The sequence below is a fragment of the Pholcus phalangioides genome, unplaced genomic scaffold, assembly GCF_987345545.1.
Source record: "Pholcus phalangioides strain wild (caught in Gottingen) unplaced genomic scaffold, Ppha-v1.0 ptg000043l_1, whole genome shotgun sequence".
Lineage (NCBI taxonomy): Eukaryota > Metazoa > Arthropoda > Arachnida > Araneae > Pholcidae > Pholcus > Pholcus phalangioides.
The window spans coordinates 1,277,053-1,304,776 of NW_028301629.1; the positions used below are offsets into that span (position 1 = coordinate 1,277,053).

The 27,724-nt window shown below is 36.1% G+C and overlaps 1 protein-coding gene across 1 annotated transcript; it reads right to left on the minus strand.

Moving 5' to 3' along the window:
- Positions 1-26,286, minus strand: TfIIFalpha (transcription factor IIFalpha). The gene is made up of 12 exons (XM_089255614.1): positions 26,188-26,286; positions 23,703-23,755; positions 20,110-20,182; positions 18,388-18,584; positions 16,109-16,279; positions 14,924-15,050; positions 12,563-12,789; positions 9,712-9,911; positions 8,608-8,687; positions 4,374-4,470; positions 434-527; positions 1-276 (listed from the first exon to the last, which is right to left on the minus strand). Exons 1-12 carry the CDS (start codon positions 26,209-26,211, stop codon positions 69-71), a joined length of 1,551 nt encoding a protein of 516 aa, XP_089111740.1. The 5' UTR covers positions 26,212-26,286; the 3' UTR covers positions 1-68.
- Positions 26,287-27,724: the final 1,438 nt, after the last annotated feature.

Genomic DNA, 27,724 nt, shown 5'->3' on the forward strand with positions numbered 1-27,724 from the left:
TCAAGAAAATATGTTTAATAACAAACATGATCTTAAATATACAGAACAAATAATGATGAATATTGGCCTCATTTGAGCGAAAGATACATCTTGTTTTTAACTTTGTGCTTCTGCAAGTCCATCTTCTTGAGGACATCGGCTACTTTGGCCACCAGCTGTTCCGACGTCAAGTTCTTCTTCTTGCTCTTCACCTTCTGCAAGAGCTCCGAAGCCGTCATCGGCTTCCTCTGGAGGTAGCGCCGCAGTAATTCCTCATTGATGCTGTCCAGCCCACCACTGCCAAGACATAATCATAAAAATGTATGTAGATTCATATTTTGATATATATACATTCAATTGACATGTAAAGTATTCCACTGCAGACATTTATAAACACATAAATTTAAAAACTCCAACATTGTATATGGTTGTATGAATTTTGAGAATACAGTACCCTGAAGATGACGGTATTGAGGTATCCGCCTTTATCTTTTTAGCACTATGAGCAGCTAAATTGTCTGGGAGCTTTCTTTTGGATCCTCTTTGAGCTGGAGAATGAGTAAATCGTGTTTTTGATTATGAACAATTAATTCACACAATATAACCACATTAACATACTACATATATATCGACAATATCACATAACAGAACTTGTTTACATTAATTTCAGACAACAAGCAACATTTCTGTCATACACGTATCACACACTGATTCACAACAATCGAAAAAAAAAAAAACAGTTTTGCCTTGCCACCTGACTTTACACGTGGCCATAGGAGAAGGTTCAACATTTGCACAAAAGAGAACAAGTTTATGTTATAAGCTGAAGTGAAAATCGCATTGTCATTCAAGTAGAGGTGTCATCGGCCCCAGATGTTCTCATGTATGTTGCCTCTCAAAAATCTCAGCAGTAGCAGCTAATGTACACTACCAGCCAGAATATGGAGCTAGCTGATTTGTACAAGGTCTAGTTTAAAGTCAGCATTGAAGGACCTACAACATTGTGTTCAAAATATATAGTTATTCTCTTTTCCCTTCCCCTTTCACTATCAATGCAAAAATACAAGCATAACTTGTGTACACACATCCCCAAAAGAAAATCATAACGTGAAACCCCGTAACAAAGATTAATTAGTACTGATGAAATCAATACAGTAGAACTTTATTTATTCGGGAAGCAGATGAAACAGGATACAAAATTTTCAAAATTACACGGGAGGTGAAACAGAGTCGAACATGAATTTGTTTTCCATAAACTGTAATAATGCAGAAAGCAAAAAAAAGAGGGGAAGGAAACTATGATTGCCTGTAATGACAAAGTCTATGAAGCCTAAAATTTTTTATTGCTTAATTTGAAGTGAGGACCTATGACTTGAAGGGCTTCCCTGGACAAACCAGACCTTGATACAGTCAAAGGTGCTTGGTATAGTAGCATATATATATACACTGTTGAAATTTAAAGCATAAAATTGCAAATGCCTTACTTTACGTATTTTCACTTTCTTTTATTTTCACTTTTCTTAATTTACTTTGCGTCTGTTGGACATGAATAACATGAGGATGTAAACTGCATGATCAATTTAAACTAGGAAAATGTGTGAATATATATTTTATTTAGCTGTTTTGCAATCACAGTTATGTTACAACTCATTTTTAATTTCTGGCAATTTAACACTAGAACGACAGAAGCAGTCATTTTAACCACAAAGCAATTTTGACATAAGATTACACCCACACAGTTTACCTGAGTTTGTTGAAAATTCATGACTTCTCTCATCTTGAAAAGACACATTAATTCCTGAAATATAAATTTTCTAGGTTTCCTAGTTTAGTGGTAATATGACAAGAACAATGTTAGCTATCATTTTGACCACTACCGAGATATTTCACTAATATGGTTGCAAAAGATGCTGAAATAGACAATCCTCTTATACAGGGTGATTCAGAAAAGATGGGAAAAACTTTGAGAGGTGATAGTGCACGCCAATATAAACAACTGTTATCAGAGAATGCATGGTTTAACATGAAACGCAATCACGCTAGCTTGTTTTGAAACGGCTGCTCTGCAAACATTAAAACGACATTCCTGTTGAAATTTATCGGGAGAAAAAGATTACCATACATACAAACTTAACCTGGAAAAGAAGAAGGAAACCATATGCAAATCTGTGTCACAGTGAATAAAAGGTTTGGATACAGTATTACTAAAGTGTGTCATTATCCCATGTGACAACTGTTAGAACGGTTGTACACTGGAATAACTTCATAGAGCTCGCGTCCATGCCTTTTAGTCACTGTGACGCAGATTTGCATATGGTTTCTTCTTCTTCCCCAGGCTAAATTTTCATGCATGTTGTTTTATTTCTTTCGATAAATTTTAACAGGAATGTTGTTTTAACACTTGCAGAGCAGCCATTTCGAAACACGCTAGTGTGATAGGCCATTCTTTGATGGAATTGTTCGTATTGATGTGTACTATCACCCCTCTTAAAGTTTTTCCCATGTTTTCTGAATCACTGTGTATATGTGAACATTAATATTGCGGAAATTGAATATTCTACCTTGGTTCCTCTTTTCTCTAGTACCCATTTTGTACCATACAAAGGTACTTTTGAGAAAGCTAGCAGTTTTACTGCATTGAATTTTCTGGTACAATGTTGCATGGTGAAAGGATTCTTCATTTTTGACGATTTTACCCATGGAAAGTGCTTCAAGCCCAGAGGCTAAGATGATTCTCGTCATTTTTTCTTTCTTCACACTATAAATTCAATATAGAGGGCCCTCTGGGGTACCCCTTAAAATATCCCAGCTGAGGGGCCCTTCTGGATGATGTGAGGAGCCATAATTTTACACCACACCATGCTTTTGACTGCAAAAAAATAATTCTACAGTTGGTAAGCAGAGAAAATCTAGATCTTCAGCAACACACAAACGGAATCACGAACAAAGCAGATTTCTGGCGGAAATTATGAAATTTTATAACTCTACTAATGTGCGTTGTCAATGTTTTCGACAAAATGAATTGATTCAGTGCACAATGTGATCGGCATCGAAAAGCTGCCTTACATATGAACTTTACATAGTTCAGAATTTAATGGTTTTTCATTCCGCATGAGCAACCTCTAAGCAAGTTTCTCAAGTACACTGTACTTTAAATGTTGACAGTGAACTGCCAAGTGAAAATGAAGTGAAGAAGGTACAAGAACTCAAAAATTCATAGTCAATCCTCTTTTTTGAAGTAACAAAACACAGGATTAGTTTTTGTCGTAACAAGCCCTTTTTTTCAAAAAACTGATACATGCAAAGGATTTAATGCCAAAATAAATCAAAGAGACTGAATAGATACTGTTTTAAGAAATTTCAATAAAGAAAAATAATTTTTGTCGATTTTGTCCTATTGCAGTCAAAATGACTGCTATCCGTCATTCTAGGTAGTTCAAAATTCCTGTCGTTCTAGCGTTAACTGCATTTTTTTGGTCATCTGTGATCCTCTTACCTACCATTACCCCGGATAATCAAAGTTCTACTGTATGTTTTATATGCTTGTTAATCAGAGCAGATGTCTTCATGAACCTTCATCAATATTCATTATTTAACTAATCCCATTTCAGGGTGTCTACTATGTACCTAAAAGAAAATTCTGTGACTTTTTCCTCGATCTATTTGGTGACATTGGCAATTCAACTCTCATTACTTGGTGACGTCATTGCTGATTTACCACTCGTTATTTCGTGGAACAGCCTGTTTGCTTACAAAATGAAACATTTTGTCAATATTTTGCTCAATTACGATCAAGAAAAGTCAACTTACATTTGTGCTTTATATTTGTGCTTTATAGTCAGACAGCCCATCTACAGCTGACCACCACTGCACGATTGTGGGTATCTATTTCGCTTTGCGATGGAAAGCATGATAAAGGGCCGTGATTTTCAGTGATAAAATTGAACACTGGAACTCGCCAGAAAAATTCTGAAAGAGACTTTCTCATATTGTGACTGTTTCTCATTTCATGGTTTTTCCATGATGGTAGACACACTGCATTTGGTATGCATTCAGTCTCATCTTTAACTTTACTTCCTAAATCTCAATTTTAAAATGACAAAATATTTTATGGATCAATTCAAGGCCTAGAACAGATTATTTTATGTATTTATGCTCAGTTGGTAGCTAGTAATTTGTGTCTCAAAAAGCTATTCTTTGCTATCAACACTTTCAGCTACCTACAAAAGGGCCTGGAACTAAACATTGATTCACAATTACAGGGTCCCTTGCTGTACTTTGTTTCAAAATATTAGATTGACAATACACATGAAAGAAACACTCTATAAAAATATGAAAAAAAAACCATGATTTATAGTATTAGTGGGGACAAAGCAAAAAAAAATATACTATACCATCTTTGTCTGCTTGCATCTTAGTTGGAGTGTCAGCCCGACTACTGGCAGTTGAACCGCTTTCCGATCCACTTTTCTTCTTCGTTTTCTGATTTTGCTGGAGGCAATAGAAATAAATAAAATCAATGCGTGTATAAGACAATATTACATCTACATGTGAAACAAAAGAACCCAGCATTTTGCCAACATTAGGGGATTGCTGCTAAAACTCATTTACATGGTACTAAAATTTCACCTTTTTTTTTTTCTTTTTTCAGAGAATTATGGAGGAAAAGAGGTATGAAAGCCCAAAAGAAGTGAGTAAAATTTTTGTACCCTCTCTTCTTATCAGGGGAAAGGATTTGTAGATCGTGCGATCTTGTCTATATAAATGGGACAATGATGGTCATGTACAATGATAATCACACCATATTAAGACATAATCAATAAGGGCTATAAAAAAGAAGTGTGAGAGAAGAATTTGTAATTACATTTCAAATAAAAATTGTCAAAATGCCAAAATAAACATCATTACTTCATGTTATTGATTTACACAAAATACCCTTCACTGAAATAATCCAGGACAAAATGACATGTTTATTAGGAAAAAAGAATACAGGGTATTTATAATTAAACCGACAGTACTCAGAGCTATCTCTAGCTTGATCTAAACACCCAAATAGCATCACGCTTAGAAAGGAAACTAATGGTGGCATGAAAAAAAGGAACCCATGGAAAAAAAAATTTCAGTTCCAAATGTTGCCAAAAGAGGAAAATGGGAAGCTGTACATGGCCGGGAATTTACATTAAAAAAAAGCATGTAAAAATCAAAAATGCTGGTTTACACCTAGGTACACGAAAACAGTGCCAGTAATTCGGGCAAACAAAGACATGAGTCTGAAAGACATTCCTAGGACTAACTTATCAAATGAGAATAATTTTATGCTGCATGGACACCACTACACATTGGTTTATCAATGCAGCAGCTTTTGCGGTATCACTTCACAAACGAAAGGGTCATTGGTCACATTTCCAATTGTATGGCCACAGCATTCCCTGGATCTAACCCTATGTGACTTTTGGCAGTGGGGATATCTTGATTCCAAGTTCTATTTGCGTGGTGTCCCGAAATTGACCACCTTGAAGAACAGCATATCACGGAATGTGGTGAACATTCGTTGCGACATGTTTCGTTCAACCATAGAGAATGTTGTGCAGAGAATGCATAGTGGGATTCAATGAGAATGGCAGTCACATTGAAAGTGGTCTCTGTTCTTGCCAGGAAAGTGAATGTGATGAATAAAGTGTGACGTTTCCTGCAATTTATTTTTCATTATCCATCTACCTGTTCTTTGAAACCCCTTTTCAAACTACAACAGCACCACACTTTCTCCTCTACCAGTGAAATTTAGAATTAATTTTTTTATTCAGGGAAAATCCTTTTTTTCATGTCATTAGTTCCTCCTAATATGCTTGGTGTCATTCCAGTTGTTTGAGCTTCCAATAGCTCCGTGTACTGCCAGTTTACAAACACCTTGCATCGAACAAAGAAAAATGGTGCAATCAAACCTGGATTTAGCACCATAAATCTTCAGCAAACAAATTTTCCAAGCTGAAACTACACCTAACTCAACAGCATTCTGAAAAAAATTTATAACACTGGAATTCTGCAAAATTGATGGTGGTGTTAAATCTGGGGTTCAACTGTATTTTATCATGGTTTTCTATAGTAGATTAAATAATAAAAAAGAATGTTTTATTCATTCTAATTCATTCCATGGATATTAACAAGTAAATAAATGATCAAACAAATGCACACAAAAACATCATGCGTCATTACGTCAGTTTTGAATATAAAATTCCCAAAGTTTTTCCTTTAGAAAATTCATCAGCAAAAGCTACAGCTGTGATAAAAATAAGTACATCATACAAGATTTTTGAAATGGCTAGTTAGGATAAAAAGTTAGTTAGGACCGAAACAGTAGGCACAAATTCAATGCAAACTACACAGTATTTCCTCCCAGGAAAATAAAGCAAAACTGACTTATTTCAATCTAATTTTAGCTCCACTTTTTCCTCCTAATTCTGGCATCATAACATATCTCTTTTACATGAAACTGCATTGATCTGAGAAATATAAATATTCTAAGGTTTTTTGTAACTTTTGCCAATCATAGCCATCTTATATATAAATGTGAAAGTATGTATGTATGTATGTATGCTCTTTATACAAATCTACAGTTTTAGACCGATCGTCGCCAGATTTTGCATATATACCAAACAGGACCGGGATTGAACCGTAGGCTACTTTAAAAGTTCGTCAGAGCTGGGCAAATGCCCGAAAAACTGTCGGGCAACAATGGTTTTGGGGCCCTCAACAATTACTTTCGGAACGTTTACTTTGGTTACCGTGGTTCCCAACAATGCATTTCAGACATGTATATGCCTTTACAATAGTTTGTCACATCTTTAACGCTGCCATCATAACAGTTTATTCCTTTATAATGGTTTTTCACTTTTCCAATCCTCCCAGTAATTAAAAAAAACCCGGGAAGCGCCAGATATTTTTGCTTGCATGTATACAGGGTGTCCTGTAAGTGCTAATATGGCCTTTATCTCATCAACCACCCATCGTTGAGGTATAGTTTCAATTTAAAAAGTGCTTAAAAGGAGTTTCAATATTCGTTGCAGAAGCTGGACATATGACGTCACTAACAGAGAACAACAACTACGATGATGAAACAGGGAATAAAAATGTTCAACGCCAGCTGATGAACTCAATGCTTGCCTCAAATCATCAGCACTCTACTTCACCAAACACCAACTCTGGCCATATCGCTACATTGCAATTTACTGCCATTAGTGAGATGGGTTGGAAGTGAAGGTGCTGTCTATCGGTGGTCGTCTCGAGTTTGTTAGGACATCAACACTCTGGCACGAAGCTAAAAAATTATCATTATCCACCAACATGCGAGTTCAACTGCAAAATGACTCAGCACTGCTATCATTTTCACATCAGTTGATCAAACTTGGCAACGGAAGAATTCCTGTAGACCCAAGCACTGGACTGATAACGTTCCCAAATGGATTTTGCCAGTTATTATATATATATAAACTCAGTTCAAGAACTTGCAGACAAAGTCTTCCCAAACATTCAACAAAATCACCAAAACCATGAGTGGCTTTGTGAGAAAGTGATTATGGCATCGAAAAATGACAGTGTGAACAAGATCAACGAAAAAAATCCTAAAACTTATTCCGGGAGACTGCACATCTTATAAATCGGTTGACACTGTCACAGACACATATCGCAGACAGTTCTGTATCCTGTAGAATTTCTGAACTCTTTGGATATTCCGGGTGTGCCACCACACAATTTGACCCTCAAAGTCGGAGCACCTATAATGATTTTAACAAATTTGGAGATATCGATACTCTGCAATGGCAACAGACTCTGCGTGAAGAAATTGCACAATTACATCATTGAAACAACGATTCTAACTGGATGTGCTGGAGGAGAAGACGTCTTCATTCCATGTACCCCAATTATCACTGCCATTCACATTCAAGCGATTACAGTTCCCGATTCGTTTAGCTTTTGCCATGACAATCAACAAAGCGCAAGGCCAGTCGTTAGCAGTGGCAGGTATCAACCTATTTGAGCCCTGTTTTTCACACGGACACCTTTTCGTCACCTGTTCGCGTGTTGGTAATCCTAAAAATTTTTACATCTACACACCAGATGGACAAACAAAAATATTGTGTATCCACAAGCGATTGCCTGAAGTTTTTAATTAAAATATTTAAAAATGAAAGTAATTTTTTCTTACTTAATGCAGAAATATTTTGATTAAGAAATAATTAATAAGCTATATATATGTAAATTTTCTACAGGGCGGGCTACGTCGCCGGGTATCAGCTAGTGCTGAATAAAGTTATAGAAAAAAAAATTATCAGTCAATAATAAAATTAAGAATTTTTGGAAGCGATAAGTTACAAGAAAAAAAAAAAAGAGATCTTTTAAAGATTTTTACACACTGACTGAAATATGGGCTATCTTCAGACACTTTGAAACAATCTGTGTTCCCAAAATTAGAGCTAATCTCCTTAAAATTGAAATAACATCATGTAAATTTCTAAAAGGATGGATTTTGAACAGATATTACAAATATTAGGGATTGAAAATGTACAGACAGAAATTAATTTATATATTGTGTAAAATAACGACCACAGAATATATTTTTTTTAATCTCACCTGGACAAAGATAGCAGAATTGAATTTCTGATCATCAAGATCTGAATCTGACGACTCTGATGAAGATTCTCCAGATGAATCTGAAAAAAAAAAATCAAATTCACACAGTGTTGATAAAATCCCATAATTGATCATAAGTATAAATTACATTATAAATGCATGTCTGATATTTTTTTATTTGTTCCCTCCTCAATAAATTAACCTTATACTATAGTGACTAAACACTAATTTGTCAACCAATTGTCATAAAACCACAATGAAATATTGACGTCTTCACTACTAGCAATTAGAAGTACCAATTTACTAAATTCATTTCCAGGTTGTGCACCCCCCTGCAAATACAGGTGTGCACTGCACACCTTTGGCCCATGGACCAAGTGCAGCCTGCCAAGGGGGTTCCATTCATCCGGGTTCCAGAAACAAAGTATCAATACAAAGGAGGTGCCCATTCCCAGAAAATCTGTACTTTGTCACATGACAAAATTTTTTGCTGCCAGAAAAACATGTCTTACAAATAAAAGGAGAAAATATGAACTTTTCAGGGATTCCTAAAAAGGTGACCATACAACCTATTTTCCTGGAACATTCCTGTATTTCCCCCAAGCATGGTCTTTTTTTTGATTCCAGTATTTCCAAATCATTGATTAAAATTGTTTTGGAACTTATAAATTACAGTGAAATCTTGATATAACAATACTCTGTAGACCAAAAAAATATATTGCCACAGAGGAATTATCGTTATATAGAGTATGGTTCTATATCGTTCTATTCAGTGAGGTTACACTGTATATTATAATTATGACTTGAATGTATTTATCTTACATATTTGTGTCATGATTAAATATACTCGGCCACCCCTCCCTCTAAGCCGAGATTATGGTGTATTTTTGCAGTAAAAGAATATAAACTCTCCCCTCCTCCTGGGAAGAATAAAATGTGAAACATCTTCCCTTTATTGAGAAAATCCTACATACATTGCTGCCTGCATATTTGTATTCTCCTTGTTATGTTATAACCACAGAACATTTAAAACAAGTTAGGTGTGTTTGATACAGGGAATCAGTCTTTTTTTTAAGCTCCACACGTCAAAGAATAATCGTCTACCCGATTTGCTGGGCTTCTTTTTAGCCTTTGGCTCATTTGGTTTCTCTTTAGCAGCTTCCGCAGCAGGTTCTTGCTCCTTCTCTTGTTCTTCTTCCTCATCCTCTTGCTCCTCCATCAGCTGCTTCAGAGCCTCCTCATCTTCCACACCTCTCAGGTCTCGATTTGCTTTCTCGTCCTCCCCTAACTCTTCCTCTTCAGAACTTAAATAACAATGAAAAAAAAGGAAAACCATAAGTTTCTTCGATTGACAGTTAAATTCACTTTGATAATAAAAACCAACTACAGAGTTCATACCAGTTTTAGCCCAAAATATAACGTTAAGGGGGCAATTTCAATCCTCTCCAAAATTTTGAGGTATCTTTTTTTTATCAGTGTGAAATAATGCTATTAAAAAAATGCTTGCAATTCGAAGGAGTATTTTCACTCAAGAAAATTTGCAGAAGAAAAATTGAATTTTGATGCACTACTTAAGCATCTAGATACGTATTGGCGAACACTGGTTTATACACATTCCCGTAAAAAAAATTTCCTTGATATTTTCCAGTCAATTTTTCAAAAAATTCCAGGTAATTTTTTAACTGAAAGTTTAATACAAATTAAATTTAAGTAATTATAAAATTAATTATAATTATCATAACCATAGATTATTAATTGTTAAATTTCTTCATGCATGCATTTATGTAGGATTTTTAGTTATAACTTTCTTTTCTAATCCGTAGCACTGTAGCATGCAGGAGAATAAATAGGATTATGAAGATGAAGAGAGGCAATAGAGATGAAGTTTTGGCAACAGTGAGTTGGTAGGAAAGGCCACGTTTTTGTTATGTTTGTGATAGTCTTGTATTTTTTGTGCACATAATAAATGTTTAGAAAATGGATGGGGTGTGTTTTTCTCTGTGAAGGGCCCACATTTATGCTTTTCAAATATAAGTGATGGAAAAATGGAACACAATCAAGGAAAGCTAGATTTCACTTTTCTGCGGTACAACTTGTCCGAAAACATTTCTCCATCCTTTAATTACTATAGGATAAGTGGGACATCCCAAATTTTAATGCTCACAAGATTTGAGCCTTTACTTTTGTTTCCTTTGTGACATTAATTAGTCAAAGATGTAGTTGTAGTTGGTTTCGTGGCACAACAATTCTTTGTGACGCTGTTTACCCTCCGCACTCCCGTTAGCGCTAGAACCTAAAAATTTAGTAATTTAGTAAGGGTTGTTTACAAAATTCCTCTGATTTCACATGCTTGACATGGCTCTGAGTAGCTTGTCTGTCCATGTTGCTCAAATTGAACATTTTGTTGCAAAGCTGAAACCCTGTTTTATACTAGTCAGTTTTGACTGCTTCAAATTCATTCGGCTCACTGATGATTCAGGTTTCTATCTCTTCCCCCCCCCCCACCCATTCTAGATTGAAAAAACAGTTTTCTTACCACTCGTTTCCAAATAAAAAATACCCACATGGAAACCATAATATACATATGCTTCATCCAGCATCACTCGATGAAGTAAACTTATTAAACTATCACAACCAAGCTTTCCTGATGCTTTATGCATGACTTTCTACAATGAGAAATTACAATACATTTTCAGAAATACTTTGTATGCAGTTACGATGAGGGTGCAAAAATACGCTCTTCCACACTGATTTACGAAATCCTTGTTTCACTTCAGCAGATTCTTTAGTTTTTTGCATTTCATTGCAAGATTTACAGATTATCAATATTTACAATGTTATCAGGTTGTAATTTACATTTTCAATTTTTCTTTTTGAGTGAATTTTTTTCTTCTTTATTATATTTTGCTTCAGATTAGAAAATAAACACAATGATTTTCCAGGTTTTAAAACAAAAACGGGCTATTTTCCCTGATTTCCCTTGACTTTTTCAGTAAAAAAATTTTCTCAAACAATTCCAGGTTTTCCCTGATGCAAACAAACTTTGTAACTAGTAACAGTCTTGACAAAAAAGCATTATTCTCTTGGTACACAAAAAAATTTTGGTCAAGAGTATGAAGATGAAAGATCAAGCTCTGCAATTATATAATGGCAAGATAATGATCATCTGTGTATGCCTCATAAATAAATTTAAATACAAATACAAGGCCACAACAGGCAAAATGCCCAATGAGGTGGCTGAGAAAAAGATGTCCATAACAAATATGGATGTCACATATCACTAAAATACAGCAACCCAATTAAAAATGCAATTACAAAAACTATATATATATATATATATATATATATATATATATACATAATAAAATATGGTTGTCTTATTGTAAGTATGGATAGCTTCTCGCTGGCCTTAACTTACTCATGAGTAATTTTTCAGGTAACATTGCATAGACTTGTGTACTGTTTTTGAACTGGCATTCATTCTGGATAGAATTGCGGAGGTGGCATTTGAATTGTCCACCACAGTTACTCCTCTGTGCTCTTTTAATTTCCCTCATGACTTGGCCACTCAGTTACACTGAACCGTTGAACTCACCTTTAACAAGACTACTACTACTACTTCTTAAGCATACATGCACCTCATGAGCATTCCTCTAAGGAATTCTCAATGAACTGGTGCATGCTGGAAAGAGCTGTGTATGTGAGTACCTAACATGAAGATAGCTCTTTGGAGGAAAATGTGTGTCATGTGTTCATGAATTCCTGTCATACTGTCTTTCAAATTTGAAAGCATCAAATTGACAATTACATACAAAGTGGCAAATTACCAGTGCATTTATGTTATAAATCAATTCACTACCCCTTCAGAGCCATACATGCACCTTGTAACCATGCCTCTACAAAATTTCTAAGCAAGATTCACAAGTAGATGAAACAAACTGAGCAGGTACTGAACCTGGAGCTGCTGGTGATGTAATCGACTTCCTTATCGTCAAAATCGCCTTCATCACTCTCTTCGCCAGGCTCTTCATCAGATTTATCAGCATCTTCTTTCTTCTTCTTTTTGTTACCCTTGCCACTTTGCTTCTTAGATGGCTTTTCATCATCTTCTCTATCTTCTTCATCATCATCCATCTCATCAGAATCACGTTGGTTGCCCCATTCATCAAAATCAGTGATTTTCTAATCAGTAAAAGAGCAGAAATCAAAAAATTAACCACACATTTCTCAAACTTCAACAGAAAAATTAGATATGTAAATGAAGCTATCCGGGGATCTCCGCTGCCACTCTGAAGTTTTGAGATGGCATTATGAGTTGGTATCCTCTTCGAAAAAATTTAGTCTTTGTGAACACCAAATATGCATTCAGCTACAATGGGCAACTTGCGCAAAGAGATGGCAAAAAAAAAAAAATTTTACCTTTTTTTAATGTAAAAAGTAGTCAGCATTCTACACTTACAATAAAAATAAAAAATACTGATTCAAATATGTTGAAGAATACAGTTGCAGGAATATTTATTCATTTTTAACACCAAAGAAAACCATAATTTGTTCCACACATTTGTAAGGGGACACTTTGTGCGAGTATAGTATAAAAAACAGTAATGCAGTAAACACTTTTACAGGGGTGAAACATCTAACTGAATTTTATTAATTAATCTATTAGCAATATATATATATATATATATATATATATATATATCATAGCTGCCAACTTTTGAAAATGAAAATTCGGGAGATTTTCGCGGAAACCCGTATTTTATGCTAAAGCCACTCCCTAATAAATACAATAGGGATTTTTCCAAATAAAATAGGGATTTTCCAAACATAAAAGTTAAAGCGTATAAGTAAAGTTAAGCAGAATAAGTATCTTTAAAATTGATTAAATATGTTTTTGCTTATCATTATTCATGCTTTGTTATATCGCACGTACGCAACTTCAACAAAAGAAATTTTGACCATATGCGCGTCACTATAATCTTCAATTATTATCCAGGACTATTGGCTGCTAAGCCATTTCCCTGCACGATAAGACAAACAACTTTCTTGTTACCATCAGAGGGTTTGTAAAACTTCCTTAAAAAGGGAATTTCCCCATTTACGATGTGTGACGTCATTTCGAAAGGGGAAAAAAAAGAGACTTCATGCCCCACAAGAAATTCCTTAGGGATTGTTTTCATAAGCGGGGGGTTTTTTAATGAAGTAAGGAATTTTTAGGGACAATTAGGGATTTTTGTGATTTTTGTAAAAATTCGGGAGATTTAAGAACTTTTCGGGAGATCGAGCGATGAAGCTAAAATTCGGGAGATTCCCGAAAAATTCGGGAGACTTGGCAGCTATGATATATATATGTGTGTATTTTTTTGGCAAATAAATACCAGCAGTGGTACTAACAACTTGGATTTGGAAAATATATCAAGAATGGCATAAATCTGGTGATGCACTTGAAAATAACTATATAAAGATTTCTTTATGATTTTTGCTTAGTCCACAGAGTATAGTTATATCAATATTTAATTTATTAGTTCAAAAAGTGCAAGTTCAAATTATAATGTAATTACAATTCACCATTATTTATATGCAATCTACACCTCACCATATCCTGCTGGTAGGTTTATAAGTAGCAGTCACACAAATTAGCTGAGTATTTTAAATATGGGTATTATTTTACAAAAGTGTTCATATAAACCATAAACCAAAATTTCGATCAATAATGAGTTGGGGGAAAAAATATTTTAAATTTCTTCTCAACTATTTCTTTAGTATTAGGCCTCTGTGTAAAGTTCCAACAAAACCTGCTTACAATCCCCAAAGCAGCACAATCAGTGCTACTGCAGAAAAATCTAAAAGAATTTTAAGAAAAGTGTAGAAAACATTATTATGGGAATTTTTAGAGCAGAAAATTTCTAGTCAGATGAGGGCATCACAGAACAATGCAAAACATTCTGCTTTAGGACTAACAACGACGACCAAGGAAATGAATTTTTATTCATAAACTTTCATCACATTTAAAATACAGTGTTCCACACTAGTGCTGTCATCTAGTAATTGTAAAGTACTTAAACAGCCTTCATACTTCGAAATATCTATGCCCAACATCGCATGTAAGAAAATTAGGGGTTAAAAAGAAAGAAAGAGTGGTACTTTTTAAAGCACCATCAGTAGATAAATGGTTAATATTGGGTTCCACTAGAGATAATAACACTGTTTTGAATACAGATATCATTTTGTGGTGAGGTCCTGATAGAGCTACATATTTTTATCATTACTTCACCATTTCTCTTAACATGATTTAAGAACAAAAAACAAATCTCACGAAATCTTTCTCCTTCTTTTTTTTCTTGTTCTTTTGTTTCTTCTCTTCATCATCTTCTTCTTCATAGGACTCACCTTGACAACGTTTCTTCGACATGATCGAGAAGAAATTTAAGACCTTATCTCTCCTATTAAATACAAAGAAATATTTTACAATGCATCTCATAAAAAAAGTGTTCATGAAAAAATTATAAAAAATAAAACACTTACACACACACACACATAAGCTTCAATTTTGTAATAATCCTTAGCTAGGTATTTAAATGGCAACCACACTATCAACTGTGAAACTGAATAATTCACCACTCAGCAGTTTCTTTTTTAACTTTTTCAGTAGTGATTCCACTACATTTCAAATTCAAATGTTCTCGAACCTCTTCTCAAGAAGGACCTCTAAGTTGGACCTCCCACCTCTAAACTTTCCAGCCAAAAAATGTGTGACACACCTATATTTTGAGAACATTGTAATCAGTCAAAAAGTGGTTATGCGAGATTTCTAGAATTCTGTAGAATTATGAGAACCAGACAGAAGAGTGAATGTTTATAATTTGACTGCAGTCGCTGGGTAAAAACACAAGTTTGAAGTTTCTTAGTACATGAAACTTCAAAAAGCTTCCGTCAAAGATAACAAATAAAGTCATGCTGTGGATCGGTAAAAAAAAGAGAAAAAAATACCTTCTATATAAGAACTTTAAGATAAGTACTTTCTATATATAAAGTTATTCTATGACTGAATAAAAGAAATTGAGAGAAATTCTTTATTGGAAAATGCTCTCATGACAGCTTCAATTCATCCTTTCTCAAATACTTTGGAAGTCGGATCATTCAAAACTTGGCTGTAAAAATAAAACTGTTCAGATTTTTTAATGTTTTTTATGATGAAAAAATGTTACCTAAATGGTCCTATTACAGTACTAAAACTACTCTAATCAAATTGAATACTGAAACACTCATCGCTAAGCTACACGAATAAGTTTTGTATTATGTTAATTTTACTTTGGATTCAGAACATCAGATGACAACAGTGATCAGATGACAACAGTGATTTATTTATTTTACTATGCGAGTGGCATCAAATACACCAATAAATCTAATTCTTCAACAGCCTTCTGCCTGCCTGTCCTGTTCAATTTGAAAAATAGAATTTTATTTGAAAAGAGAATCAGAATTTTATAAGAGTATTTACCTTTCAAATTCTTCTTCAGCTTCCTCAACGCTGAGAGGTTTAAAACATTGCGTAGGGGTAAAGTTGTACCATTCTGAAACAGGATATGCTTCAAATGCACCATCAGCTGCCTGAGTGAAGATGTAATAATCAGAGTTTTCAGTCACTCCTCCTTGGCGGACACCTTTGAACCTGCAGAGCAAGACTCGTAGTTGAGTTTCAAAATAAAAACAGAACTTGTAAGTGAATTTTAAAAAAATTCCCATTTTTGAAGGATTAGGCAGAGATGTAATCATGGCAAACTAGTTTTCTATAATTTTTCTTCCAACATCTTAATCGAGTTATGTACATTAAGCTTGTGTCATAATCTAAAACTAAATGTAATTTACTACACTCAATTTACTATGGTTCATTTATGGCTACTACTATGGTTCATTTATGGCTACTACTATGGTTCATTTATTCAATCTACTATGGCTACATTACTTTAAAAGGAAAATATTCTGGGAATGATCTAATAATATATGTGAACACGAGAATGCAAAAAAAAAAATTTGAAGCTTTCAGATTCCTCTTAAAGTTCTCACGAACACAGGTTAATTGTAATTAAGACTACTTGTAAAACAAATATGCACATGCAAGTATCCAATCAATTATTGATTCTTAGCTCTACAAAATTGATGTTTCCTCTCTTCCCTCCCCCCCCCCCCATGACCAAAAGAGTATGACCTGTGCTAAGCAAGCCAGCCGATAGGAATCGAGTACCAGTGTTTAGCCATTTGAGAGAGGTGTAACTCCCTTAGTTTACCCTGATCTGCCTTTGTCTATAATACAGATCATACATCAAACACCATCAAGCGACCCCAGTGTGGTTTCTCCTTGAGGTAAGTTGATACTCTCTATGGTAGGCCCATCCCTGAATTCATCCTACCCAGACATCCCATTCCTATTCTATCCCAAATTCCCATCGTAAAGGAATAATACACATGAATAAAGTACCACAAGACTATTCAACCTCTGAGGGATATCTGCGGTCATGGTACACAGACTCTCCAATCATCTCTTTCTCGAATGGGGAAAGAGCAATCACTATAGGTGTCTACATTGAATGGATGGGAGGGAGAATGCCCACCTCCACCTTCCTGCCCTGCCAACAGCAATAATATAATTTTTACAGAATGGTAGGGGGGGGGGGAAAGATCATCCTCTCCATATCCACCTATGGTGTTGGTAGCTGAAAGAGAAGGGGCACTTTTGGATGCTTACCAACAGGGCTATGACTAAGACTTTTGTGAGGGAGGCAAACATGATTTTTCCGCCTTCACCACAATAAAATTCACTGATATTACAACAGTGGTTTTTGCTTCCAACTAAAATTTGCAGCCCCTCCTAAATTTTGCCACCCGGGGCAGTGATTCCCCCATCTAGTTGCAAGCCTGTTTATAGGTCTGGTAAGGACAGCCCGTTGATCAGTGAAGGAGTGAAATAGTGTGTGCAGAGACCTAGATCCTGGGCCGAATTGAAGAAGTGAACATGCATCTAAAGAGGAAAAGGAACCAGGTCTACCTGGAAACTGAGTGAAGGGCAGGAGTTTGAGTGCTTAGCCTCCAAGGAAGGTTCGCAAAGGGTAGGATTGATGGCCCTACTCTTCCTGCATAAATGTTGCACATCACTCTGCCAGAGATTGATTATGGACCTTCGACTGGAAAATCCACAGTGGTGGCCTGTCGTAAGACAATTGGGTGAGCACAGTCAGGAAGCTGCTAGTACTGCACTTATTGAGCGAAAGCTCAATGCACTGCATTCATTGAGTGAAAGGTAAATGCTGGTAGACCAAAGAGAACATTATTGTCAGAATGCAGAATGTTAGTACACCCACCCGCCCCCCCCCCCCCCGGAAAATGAAGTCATGACCAAGACCGGTTCTCTTAGTTGGGGGGACCAGAGAGCACAGGCAAAAGGCACAAAGTACTCAAGACTAAATGCCTCCTCTGAAAGGTGTGGCAGCTAATAGGATGGTCTGGGCAATGTGAGTTCACTAACGAACAAACACAATACAGTGAAAAGCTTATGTAAGAATACTCAAGGGAGTGGAGAAACTTGTCATTACAAAGGAGTCATCTTTATAGACTCAATATATTTAACACTAAGAAAAGTGTATTAAGACACCAAAGAATAATATCATTGTATAGAAGTCATCAATATTTTTCTTTGTTTCAGAGATTATCATTATATAGGATTTTCACTGTACAAATACTCATCGCTTTTAAGTAAAATATATGAAAAAAATTAAGGCTGACTTCTTGGTGTTGTTTTCTTCGGTAACATTCAGGATCCAAGGCTGATCTTCTGACTTGTACTGCTTGGTGATGATACCGAGCTTCTTCCGCCTAGCTTCCTCTTTCTGTTCGCGACCATATTCGCTTCCAGCACCAAATTTAGGACCGTCGTCATCAACTTTGAACTCTTTCAGGTTATTTTCTCGTTCCATCTTAACCTGAACAATAAATATCGGAAATTTTCATAAAGAAATAATTTGCAAGACCCATAAGTTATGAGTAACAAACAAAAAAGACCAAAAGACCAATATTTATCAGAAGAGATTCCCAGAATTTGTTGTTGCATTTCTTTTTTTTAATGCAAAAAATGGAAGATTAATATGCTGCATCTTTAGTGGTTTGCAAGACCATCTATTTAGATGTTTAACAGCATGAGGACAGCTTTTTCAATGTGTAATAGTAAACTTACAGATTTAGACCATTGCTTCTGAAGTTGGTTCTCAAAAATTGGAACTTGAGGAAAATCTAAATTGGTTAGCATAATTTCTTGAACGTTTTTTGCATTCTCAACCACCACACTTTTGAAAAATTGCATTAATAAAATTGGACTACTTCAACGCACACCAACTAAGGTCATATCGCCATATGGCAGTTTCAAACTAGTGGAGTTGGGTGTGAAATGAAGGCACCATCTATTGGTGATCACCCCAGGCTAGGTAGGTTAGAAACTTGTTTTTGATGTTCTTCCTCCTGCATTTGAACCTGCAGACCTTGACGGTTACATTATGGTGGAAGACACGCATCTTAACACTGCACCACATGGGCGCTTATAAAATTGAACTGGTTTGAAACACTCAGGGCCATCTTAAAAACATCATGCCTCCCCCCCCCCCCCCGGTGTCAGCCATGACCAGGTGGACCCATGCGATGAGACAGCACTGGAAACACTGTACAGCCATAATTGACCCCAGATTCTGCAGCCATGGATCACACCACCGTGAAGACCCAGATTCTTCCTTTATTATCATCTTATTGTTTGTTCCTTATATTTTAAATACTTAGCTGGATCACTATGTGTCAACAAATGTCTCTTTCATAAATTTTCTGCTGCCTCCCTACTTTTCTTTTTCATTTCTGCGCTTTCTATTATAATTTCTGCCCTTACGCCCTGGTCTTTTTTCTGAATTCAGCTTGGAAGATGTTGGTTAGCCACTGATTAGATGTTGTGAACATTTGAACTGGTGTCTCATGTCTCCTCATAAATGTCGCTGCAGTCTGACTTAAAATGCATTAAAGCATTCAAAATTTTGTTAACACCCTTGCTTTTCATTTTCAGCATCCACAATTTATAAACCTCTGTGTATTGCTTTTTTGATGAATTCAACATTATGATTTAGTGATGAAATCGGTAATTCTGCTTTCATATCACATATCTGATACATAATATTGATCATCCAATCGCACACAGCTATTAATCATGCAGAAAATGTGTTTGTGGCAAAACATTAGTCTGTAACATCCTGTGCATATTTATTTACATTTTTGAAATTTGATACTATGTATATATAGCCTTTTGTATGTGTAAATAAATATCAAGAGACTTTTTTAGCTGCATCATCTAGTTTTCTGTTAGTTGCAATTTACTTACTGAGATTAAATTTTTTAAACAGACTATGTCCAGCTTAAAGCGTGTGATTATGGGGTATATTAATTTGTTTACCATATGTAAGAGAACAGTGTTACCTGTTTCCATTTCATCACGTCAACATTGAGCGACCTGTTGAAAGTCATGACATTGAAATGCCTGTTCTTGTCTCTGTAATAAAAGAGAGAAATGTACGTCAATTAATAACTCGTAACCCTTTCTACATTTCTGAACCCATCTGGTCATTTTCTCTTTCCTCCTCCTGACTAAGTGTGGATGTCTCTTCCTCTACCCCTATGTAATTTTTTCTTTTTAGTCATAGATTTTGTACCTTGTACCTCTACGCCTCGCTGTGTGTGCAACTTTAGAAATAGAAAGATTTTTGTGGATCCAAATAACGTACAAAAATAAATATAAAAAGGATTTTTCATTAATATCAGTAAAATTGTAAAGATTTTTCTCATTTGAAAAAAAAAATGTGACATTATGTAAACCATCAACAACTAATAGCAAGTCACCAGCCCTCAGGAAAAATTAACTCCTCTCATATCAAATCTCAACAGCAAAAAATTGCCACTGGGCCCAAAACAGGACATACAGATATAACAAAAAATATGGTCAAAGCTGATAATCATCTCACCCCAATTTTGGATGTCAAAAGGCCGAATTGACACTGGTTCTTTGACGAGTTTTGGCCCTTCCCCTCCTTCAAACATGAAATATTTTTTTGTGATTTGATGCAATGGCGACAATTTACATTATGCTATTGATGATTGATCAATATATATTGCTATTGATGATTGATCAATATATATTGCTATTGATGATTGATCAATATATATTGCTATTGATGATTGATCAATATATATTGCTATTGATGATTGATCAATATATATTGCTATTGATGATTGATCAATATATATTGCTATTGATGATTGATCAATATATATTGCTATTGATGATTGATCAATATATATTGCTATTGATGATGATTTCAGGGATAAAAAAATGAAAGCAATAGTCTTTTTAAAAGTAAATTCTTTGAGAATAATTTCTCCCCCAAAAGTAGGGATTTTTCCCAATCACAATTGCAATTCTTGACATATAAGAATTTTTCAAGAGTCCAGCAGATGAAGTAGGAATTCTGCATCCTCCCGGAAAATCCGGGAGACTTGGCAGCTATGGTATTGATCTTTTTTATTAAACTTTTTTTAGAGGCCAATAAGCACCCCCTTCTTAGGCCACATTTAGGAACAGTTATAGTATAATCCCTTTTATCTTTGGCAACTTTTTTTTTTGGAAGTTCTTTTTCCAGTTTGGCGCTTTTTTCTTTTGATAGGCAATTTATTCCTCTAAGCTTGTGGGCTTGCCATTTCCTTCCTTATGCACTTGTGGCGGTCGCCAATAACGTGTGCCTGTCGCCAATGCAGACTGGGCAGAGAGAAGATAGAAAGAGCTAGAAAACACACACGCAGTTATGCTCTCCTAGTTGTCAATGTCACGGTGTAAATATTTCTATATTTTAAGCGGAATAAATTTAATATGATGAAATAATCTGTTGTGTCAAAAAGGTGTGTACAATGTCTAAAAGACACACAAACATCAAACAACAGAATTGGTGACCAGTTGATGAAACACGCAACATTTTTCGTCGGCAACGCCTATGCATATAATACGACATAGCTGCTTCCACAGGCCAGATGGGTAAGTCTCATTTCCCTTAAAAGGCCCCTTGTAGTTTCCAACCACCCACGAAATTTATTGCCTTGTTTTTCTCCCTTTTCTTTTTTTTTTCATTATTATTCCGTTCGCCCCTCGCTATCATTTGTGCGTAGTATTCCTCTCTCCCCTTTTCCCCGACCATCAGTATGGCAGACGAAAAGCCGGAAGGAACCATCGCTACAGTTGCGATGAAAATTCCCCCTTTTTGGTCAAATAATCCACGATTATATTTTGCTCAAATTGAAGCAAATTTCCAAATTTCTCGAATTACGAATGAAAGAACAAAATTCAATTATGTTGTGGCAGTTCAGTGACATTGAACTCTTCAGATTTTTTTCCTTGTTCCCCTTTCTTAAAGCAGGGGCCAGAGTTAAAATTTGCAGTTTTCCCCTCGTTGTGATGGTTAAATTGAGTCTTATGTCTAATTAACTTTATCAAAATAATCATATTTGCTTTCTGTTTAATATCTTCATTAAGTGTGCTTTGAGATTCATTTTCTGGTAATTCTTCAAAAACTTTACAAACATTTGATTTTAAAGTGTTGCAAGCAGGTTCAACTTTCTTTTTGGCATTGTTTGACTTGCACTGTGGAGCTACCCTATGAAGGTTAATTGGTGACTCTTCTATGTTCTGTGAAGATGAATTTATTTCTTCAAGTGCTTTTTGTTTAATAATTGACATTTTTCCAAGTTACTTCTCTACATCACTGTTCATCTCTTCACAGTATTCAGTTTCTTCACCTAATTTATTGTTGTTTATATTCACTGTGCCTACAAGCATGGCATATTTTTTGCCCTGGAATTGATTTTGTACAACCATTTATTTCATTTATACATGAAAAATACAAGTTTACTATCCTTAAACCTTTTATTTTTTTCTTATGACATTTTAAAGGATTAAAGCATGCTTCCGGATATATTTCATACTTTAAGAAAAAAGCTCTATGATGCTTAAACACACAGTAGATAAATGTCCAGAACTTGCTCCACTCCTCAATATTGATGTCCGATGGGCCCAATGATGTATCGGGTAACAGATTTTACACTTTTTATGACAGTCAGATCCAGTTCTTTTTCCCAACACTATAAATTTCAAGTGTCTTTTCTGACATTTTACTTTGAATTCCAAAATGATGATATAAAATATTTAGCTCAAATGGAAATTGTGTTATCATAAGAAAAATTTGCTAATTGGAATCCGGGATGATGGGTTGCATTTCAGTATCTAGTTGAATGATTTGAAATCGGAATGATCCAGTCTTATTTCGATGAATTTTGTGTTGGGAGCCAGAATAAACATATTAACGGTCAAAAAACCATTATTTTTTTTTTCTCCAGTATTTTACTTCATATATTTAGGAGAAATTTAAAATAAAAGTTGTTTTGGTAACTGCTGTGCCTCTGGTCTAAAAATACGTTTGAAAAATTGTATTTTTTCTAATGAAAAATTCCACAAAAGCAAAGTTAACATAATTTTTTTGCATGTAAATTTCAAATGTAAGGGTATGAATTATTTTTATTCATATTCTGTATCTTTTTCTGAAAACTTTAGTGAAAATTTCACTTGAATATATTGAAAATTGAAAAAGTTATCATTTATTTTCTTAAACAATGCCGCTTAAAAATTGAGCCTCGGAAAAGTCATCTGCATCAGTTTTTGATAAATTTCAACATTTTTTTTCTCAAAAAGTTTTGGAGATATGCAAATAATATTTCACACGGTTAATAAGGATGGTAAATGCAACAATTAAAAAAACAAACATTGAAATCTGAGACTATGGGTGTCATGGCTGGGTGATTTGACATGGAATGACCCGTCCCTTACATTAGTTAATAATGCACAGGGGTGACACTGGGTACAATTATTATTTTGTTTCCTGTTCTCTTCATTACAAGCTCTTTGGATTAGTACTAATCTAGCGTAATCTTGAACAATAACAAAACATAGCATAATATAAGAATCCACCCACTTTGGCGTCCTCACAATGAACTCTTGTATCACTTGAGAAGCGTCACCAGACTCCTACAATACACATTAAAAAAACGTTATGAGGGAAAAATCAGAAACTCATTGAAAGTGCATTCAAGCATACAACAGTGAAAATCCTAAGTAACTATACCCTCCATCAGGGCCGGACTTGGGCAGGTGCAAAGGGTGTAGCTGCACCAGGCAACTAAATTTGAATGACTATGAAACGGAATAAACAAACAGAACTTAAATTACATTGAATTAAATTTAGACTCAACAGTGTTGTCTGAGCAGGAGGGGGAGGGGGTGCGCGTTAGGTGCTCGAGAACCAGGCCCATCATTTGGGAGGTCAGGGTTGCTCCCACCTGGCTTTTGAAAATGCACTGAAAATGATATTTATTTATAAATGATGAGTACATGTTTTTGCCCCCCCCCCTCTCCTGGAAAAAGTTGAAATGACGGCCTGGTCAAGCACCCACAACAATTTGTTGCATCCAAGCTACCCCCAGACAGAATTCATTCAGAAATCAAAATTTTCTACGTAAAACTTCAGATGAGCAATCACAGGTTTGAAACACTTCCAGCATCCCTGACTTAAACAGGGAACTCTCTGATGTAGGGTTTTGATGGACCCACAACCCAATAGGGGGTGCATGCTATTCGATGCTCCTGGAGCTGAATCAGAAAGGGATGTCAATTTTTCCTTTAACCATTTATTTAAAATTACACAGGGGAGGTAATCTACTTGCTTCAAGGCCGTAGGGAGAGAGGGAGGGCAAGAAAATAACTAAAAAAGGGGGAGGGGTGGGAAAGATGGCCAAATCTATTGTTATATCACTTTGGTACTGTGATCCAAATTTATTGGCAAATGGTTCTTTTATTCATAACATAGTAGTCTATAGCAGGGCCATCTCAAGAGCATCATGGGCAAGTGATTTTTTTTTAATGCGCTACCTGGCACATTCTCAAAAAATGCAACAACTTTTCATTTTTTGAAGGCCCCCTGGGCCGTGTGTTAAGACGGAACTGGTCGATAGTCGTTCTCGATGTAAACCTGATGTGTACCACGGTGTCCAAGGACATTGGTGGATTGGGAAAGGGAAAACCCCTCGCCATGCTTTCAGGTGTTTTTCTCACAAAAGCAATAAAATTATCAACACATCACTGCCAAAAAAGGGATTATACTGTAGCTGTGTTCCTAAAGAGGTTTTATCGGTACCTCGAACTCCAGACAGACATTTGTTGAATCATTACACCCAGGGTCGCAACTAGGGGTAGGGGGAGCAGGCGGGTTTTGTGCCCCTGGCGCTGGACGGAAAGGGGGGGGGGCACCAATTGCATCCTTTAATTGCTTCTTCTATATTGCATGTCGGCGCCAAAATGCATTCTTGCCCCAGCTGACAAAGTATCTAGTTGCGGCTCTGATTACACCCACTTAGATTTTTCTGAGTAATCTCGTGATTGCCATCATGCACGTTTCACTATACTCAGACATTTAATGGCTAGGCGACCCAGTCAATCCATAACAGCCGCTGTGATGGTCGAGTGGTTATAGTGACGGACTCGCGATGCAAGGATCCGGGTTCGAACCCCACAGTGGTGGTCGGCTGAAGTTGGTTTTCTGTGGTTCCCGACTTCAAGGCACGAATGCGAGCCGATCTCCCCGTTAAAAAGTCTCGCCACAGAGAGCAACAGGCCTACAACGTTACAAATATTCAATCATTACACTTCACTCACAATTTGAAGTATAGATGGCAGCACTGAAATATCATACCCAACACTAGCTACACACTCAGACTGTTAGGTGTACACACTCACTTTATTCCAGACTCTGCCACGAAGCTGGGCTGAAAGAGATCTCGGCAATGGGATAAGTCCGGTGGCAAAGACCCTGGCGTTCATTCAGTCAGTCAATCCATAACGGCAGGTGGGAAGGCCCCCAGAACATCACTTCCCCCAGCGGTGTAGGAAGTGTTCCGAACCTGTGGGTGCTCATCTTCAGTTTTATATATGAAAATTTGATTTCTGAATAAATTCTGTGGGGTGATCAAACCCATGCTACAAATTCGTGGGTGCTCCAGTACCTACAGCTACCCCCCCCCCAACTCCGACTTCCCTCGAAGGGGGAGGGGGTGTCGCTATGCTGCTACGGCCCTGACTATTTGAATGCTTGAAGGGAGAATATTTATTTCTCAGATCAAATACAGATACAATCATAAAAAAAAACATAGTCACAAAGAAATATGAACGATCCATTTATAATGGATTATCTTTTTATAGATCGAGAAATTAAATCAGGCTTCCACTGAATGTTCCTGTATTCTCAACATGAGCTACATGGTTAGTTCCAAAAAAGCTGATTAATAGTTTCGTAATAATTATAAATTATGATTTAAATCGATAGGGCATTTATAACGCTGATAATTGTTATTATAATCTGATTTGATAATTTATAACAATGGTTATTATAAATTTGGAATTCTCACCGGATTCTGCTTTCGCTGCTCCATGATTATGTCGACGGAAGGGGGAAGACAAGGAAATATCGAATGTTTACAACTCTGCTTCCAGACGACGTGAGCTCTAGTCAGAATCGCTGTTGCCATTCCAACAATACCAAAAAGTTCGGTGAGAAAATAAAAAAAATAAAATCAAAGAAGTCAATAACACAAAAATGCAAGCAAGTTTAAACGAAACTACGGGAAAAAACTCGAAATTTTGATGAAAAATTTGGAAATTCGAAAATTTTGCAGAAATATGGGATTAATCTCGCAACATACGGGTCATATGGTCACGCGTATAACACATAGTTTTGCTTTGTTTTTTTCATAGGTGACTTGAAACAGTTTCTCGCCTATGCAACAGAAAGTCATGTTACAGACGGGTTTTCCTAGGAGCAGGTTTCTTGTGTCGCGCCCAACGTGATTCGCCCAGCGCGACACGCCTTCCACTCACCAGTAAGAAAAGCAGCATGACTGTTTTCCTACAGAGCGCAATACGCCTGACGGCAGCGCTTTACGTCGGGTGTGATTGGCCGACTGCTTCTGGAGGAGTCAAATGCGTCGTGCGCCGCGGTGTTGCCGATATTCTCTTCACTCTTGTGTGTTTTCTTCCCCCCCCCCTTCAAACCGAAGCATGCAGACGACAGAGTAGCTGATGCCAAAGCCATATACTTTATATAGCCACCCTGATCTGATGTGCCTCGCTAGGAAAACACAAACGCGCAGCGTGATTATGTAACACGTTTCTGTCGGCGTGAAATAGTCTAATTCGGTTCACGCTGCGAAACAAACCTATTCCTAGAAGTAGAGTTTCTGCTACGTGAGCAACGTGAAAACGCTAATTGGTCAGAAAACTTGAATTTCAGGTTTTTAACCAATCAGCGATTTCACGCTGCACACACCGTAGGAAGCCTTTTCCTAGGAAAACCCGACTTTAGGGGGGGGGGCATTAAATTATTACGTCAGTATCGATGGGGAGGGAAATGAGTATCGGATTTAATGACTTTTGATGATCGTGGGGAAGGGAGTGGTTGAATGATACAAACACAAATACAACGCCACACAGGCAAAATGCCCAACGAGATGCCCATAACAAATATGGATGTCGCATATTTCAAAAATACAGCAACCCAATTAACAAAAACTATAATCAATATATACACATGATAAAATATTATACAATGCCCATAAAGAATACTTATGGTTGTCTTATTCTAAGAATGGATAGCTTCTCGATTTACCCCAACATGTTCATCGTATTTCTTTTTTGAACGTGTCAATTGTGTTACAATTTACTACCTCCGGGGGTAAGCTATTCCATTTATTTTTACTTCATCTGATACTTACGTCATCGACCATCTTTTATAAAAACATGAAATATTCTTATTTTGGAATCTTTACTTGGGAATGCTAAAAACCAGAAAAACTTATTCCCAAAAACCTCCTTACAAGCAAGAACACTACTACTTGTGGAAACAATTTTCTTGTGTAATTGAAAGCTGTGACCGCAACCAGAGGCGTA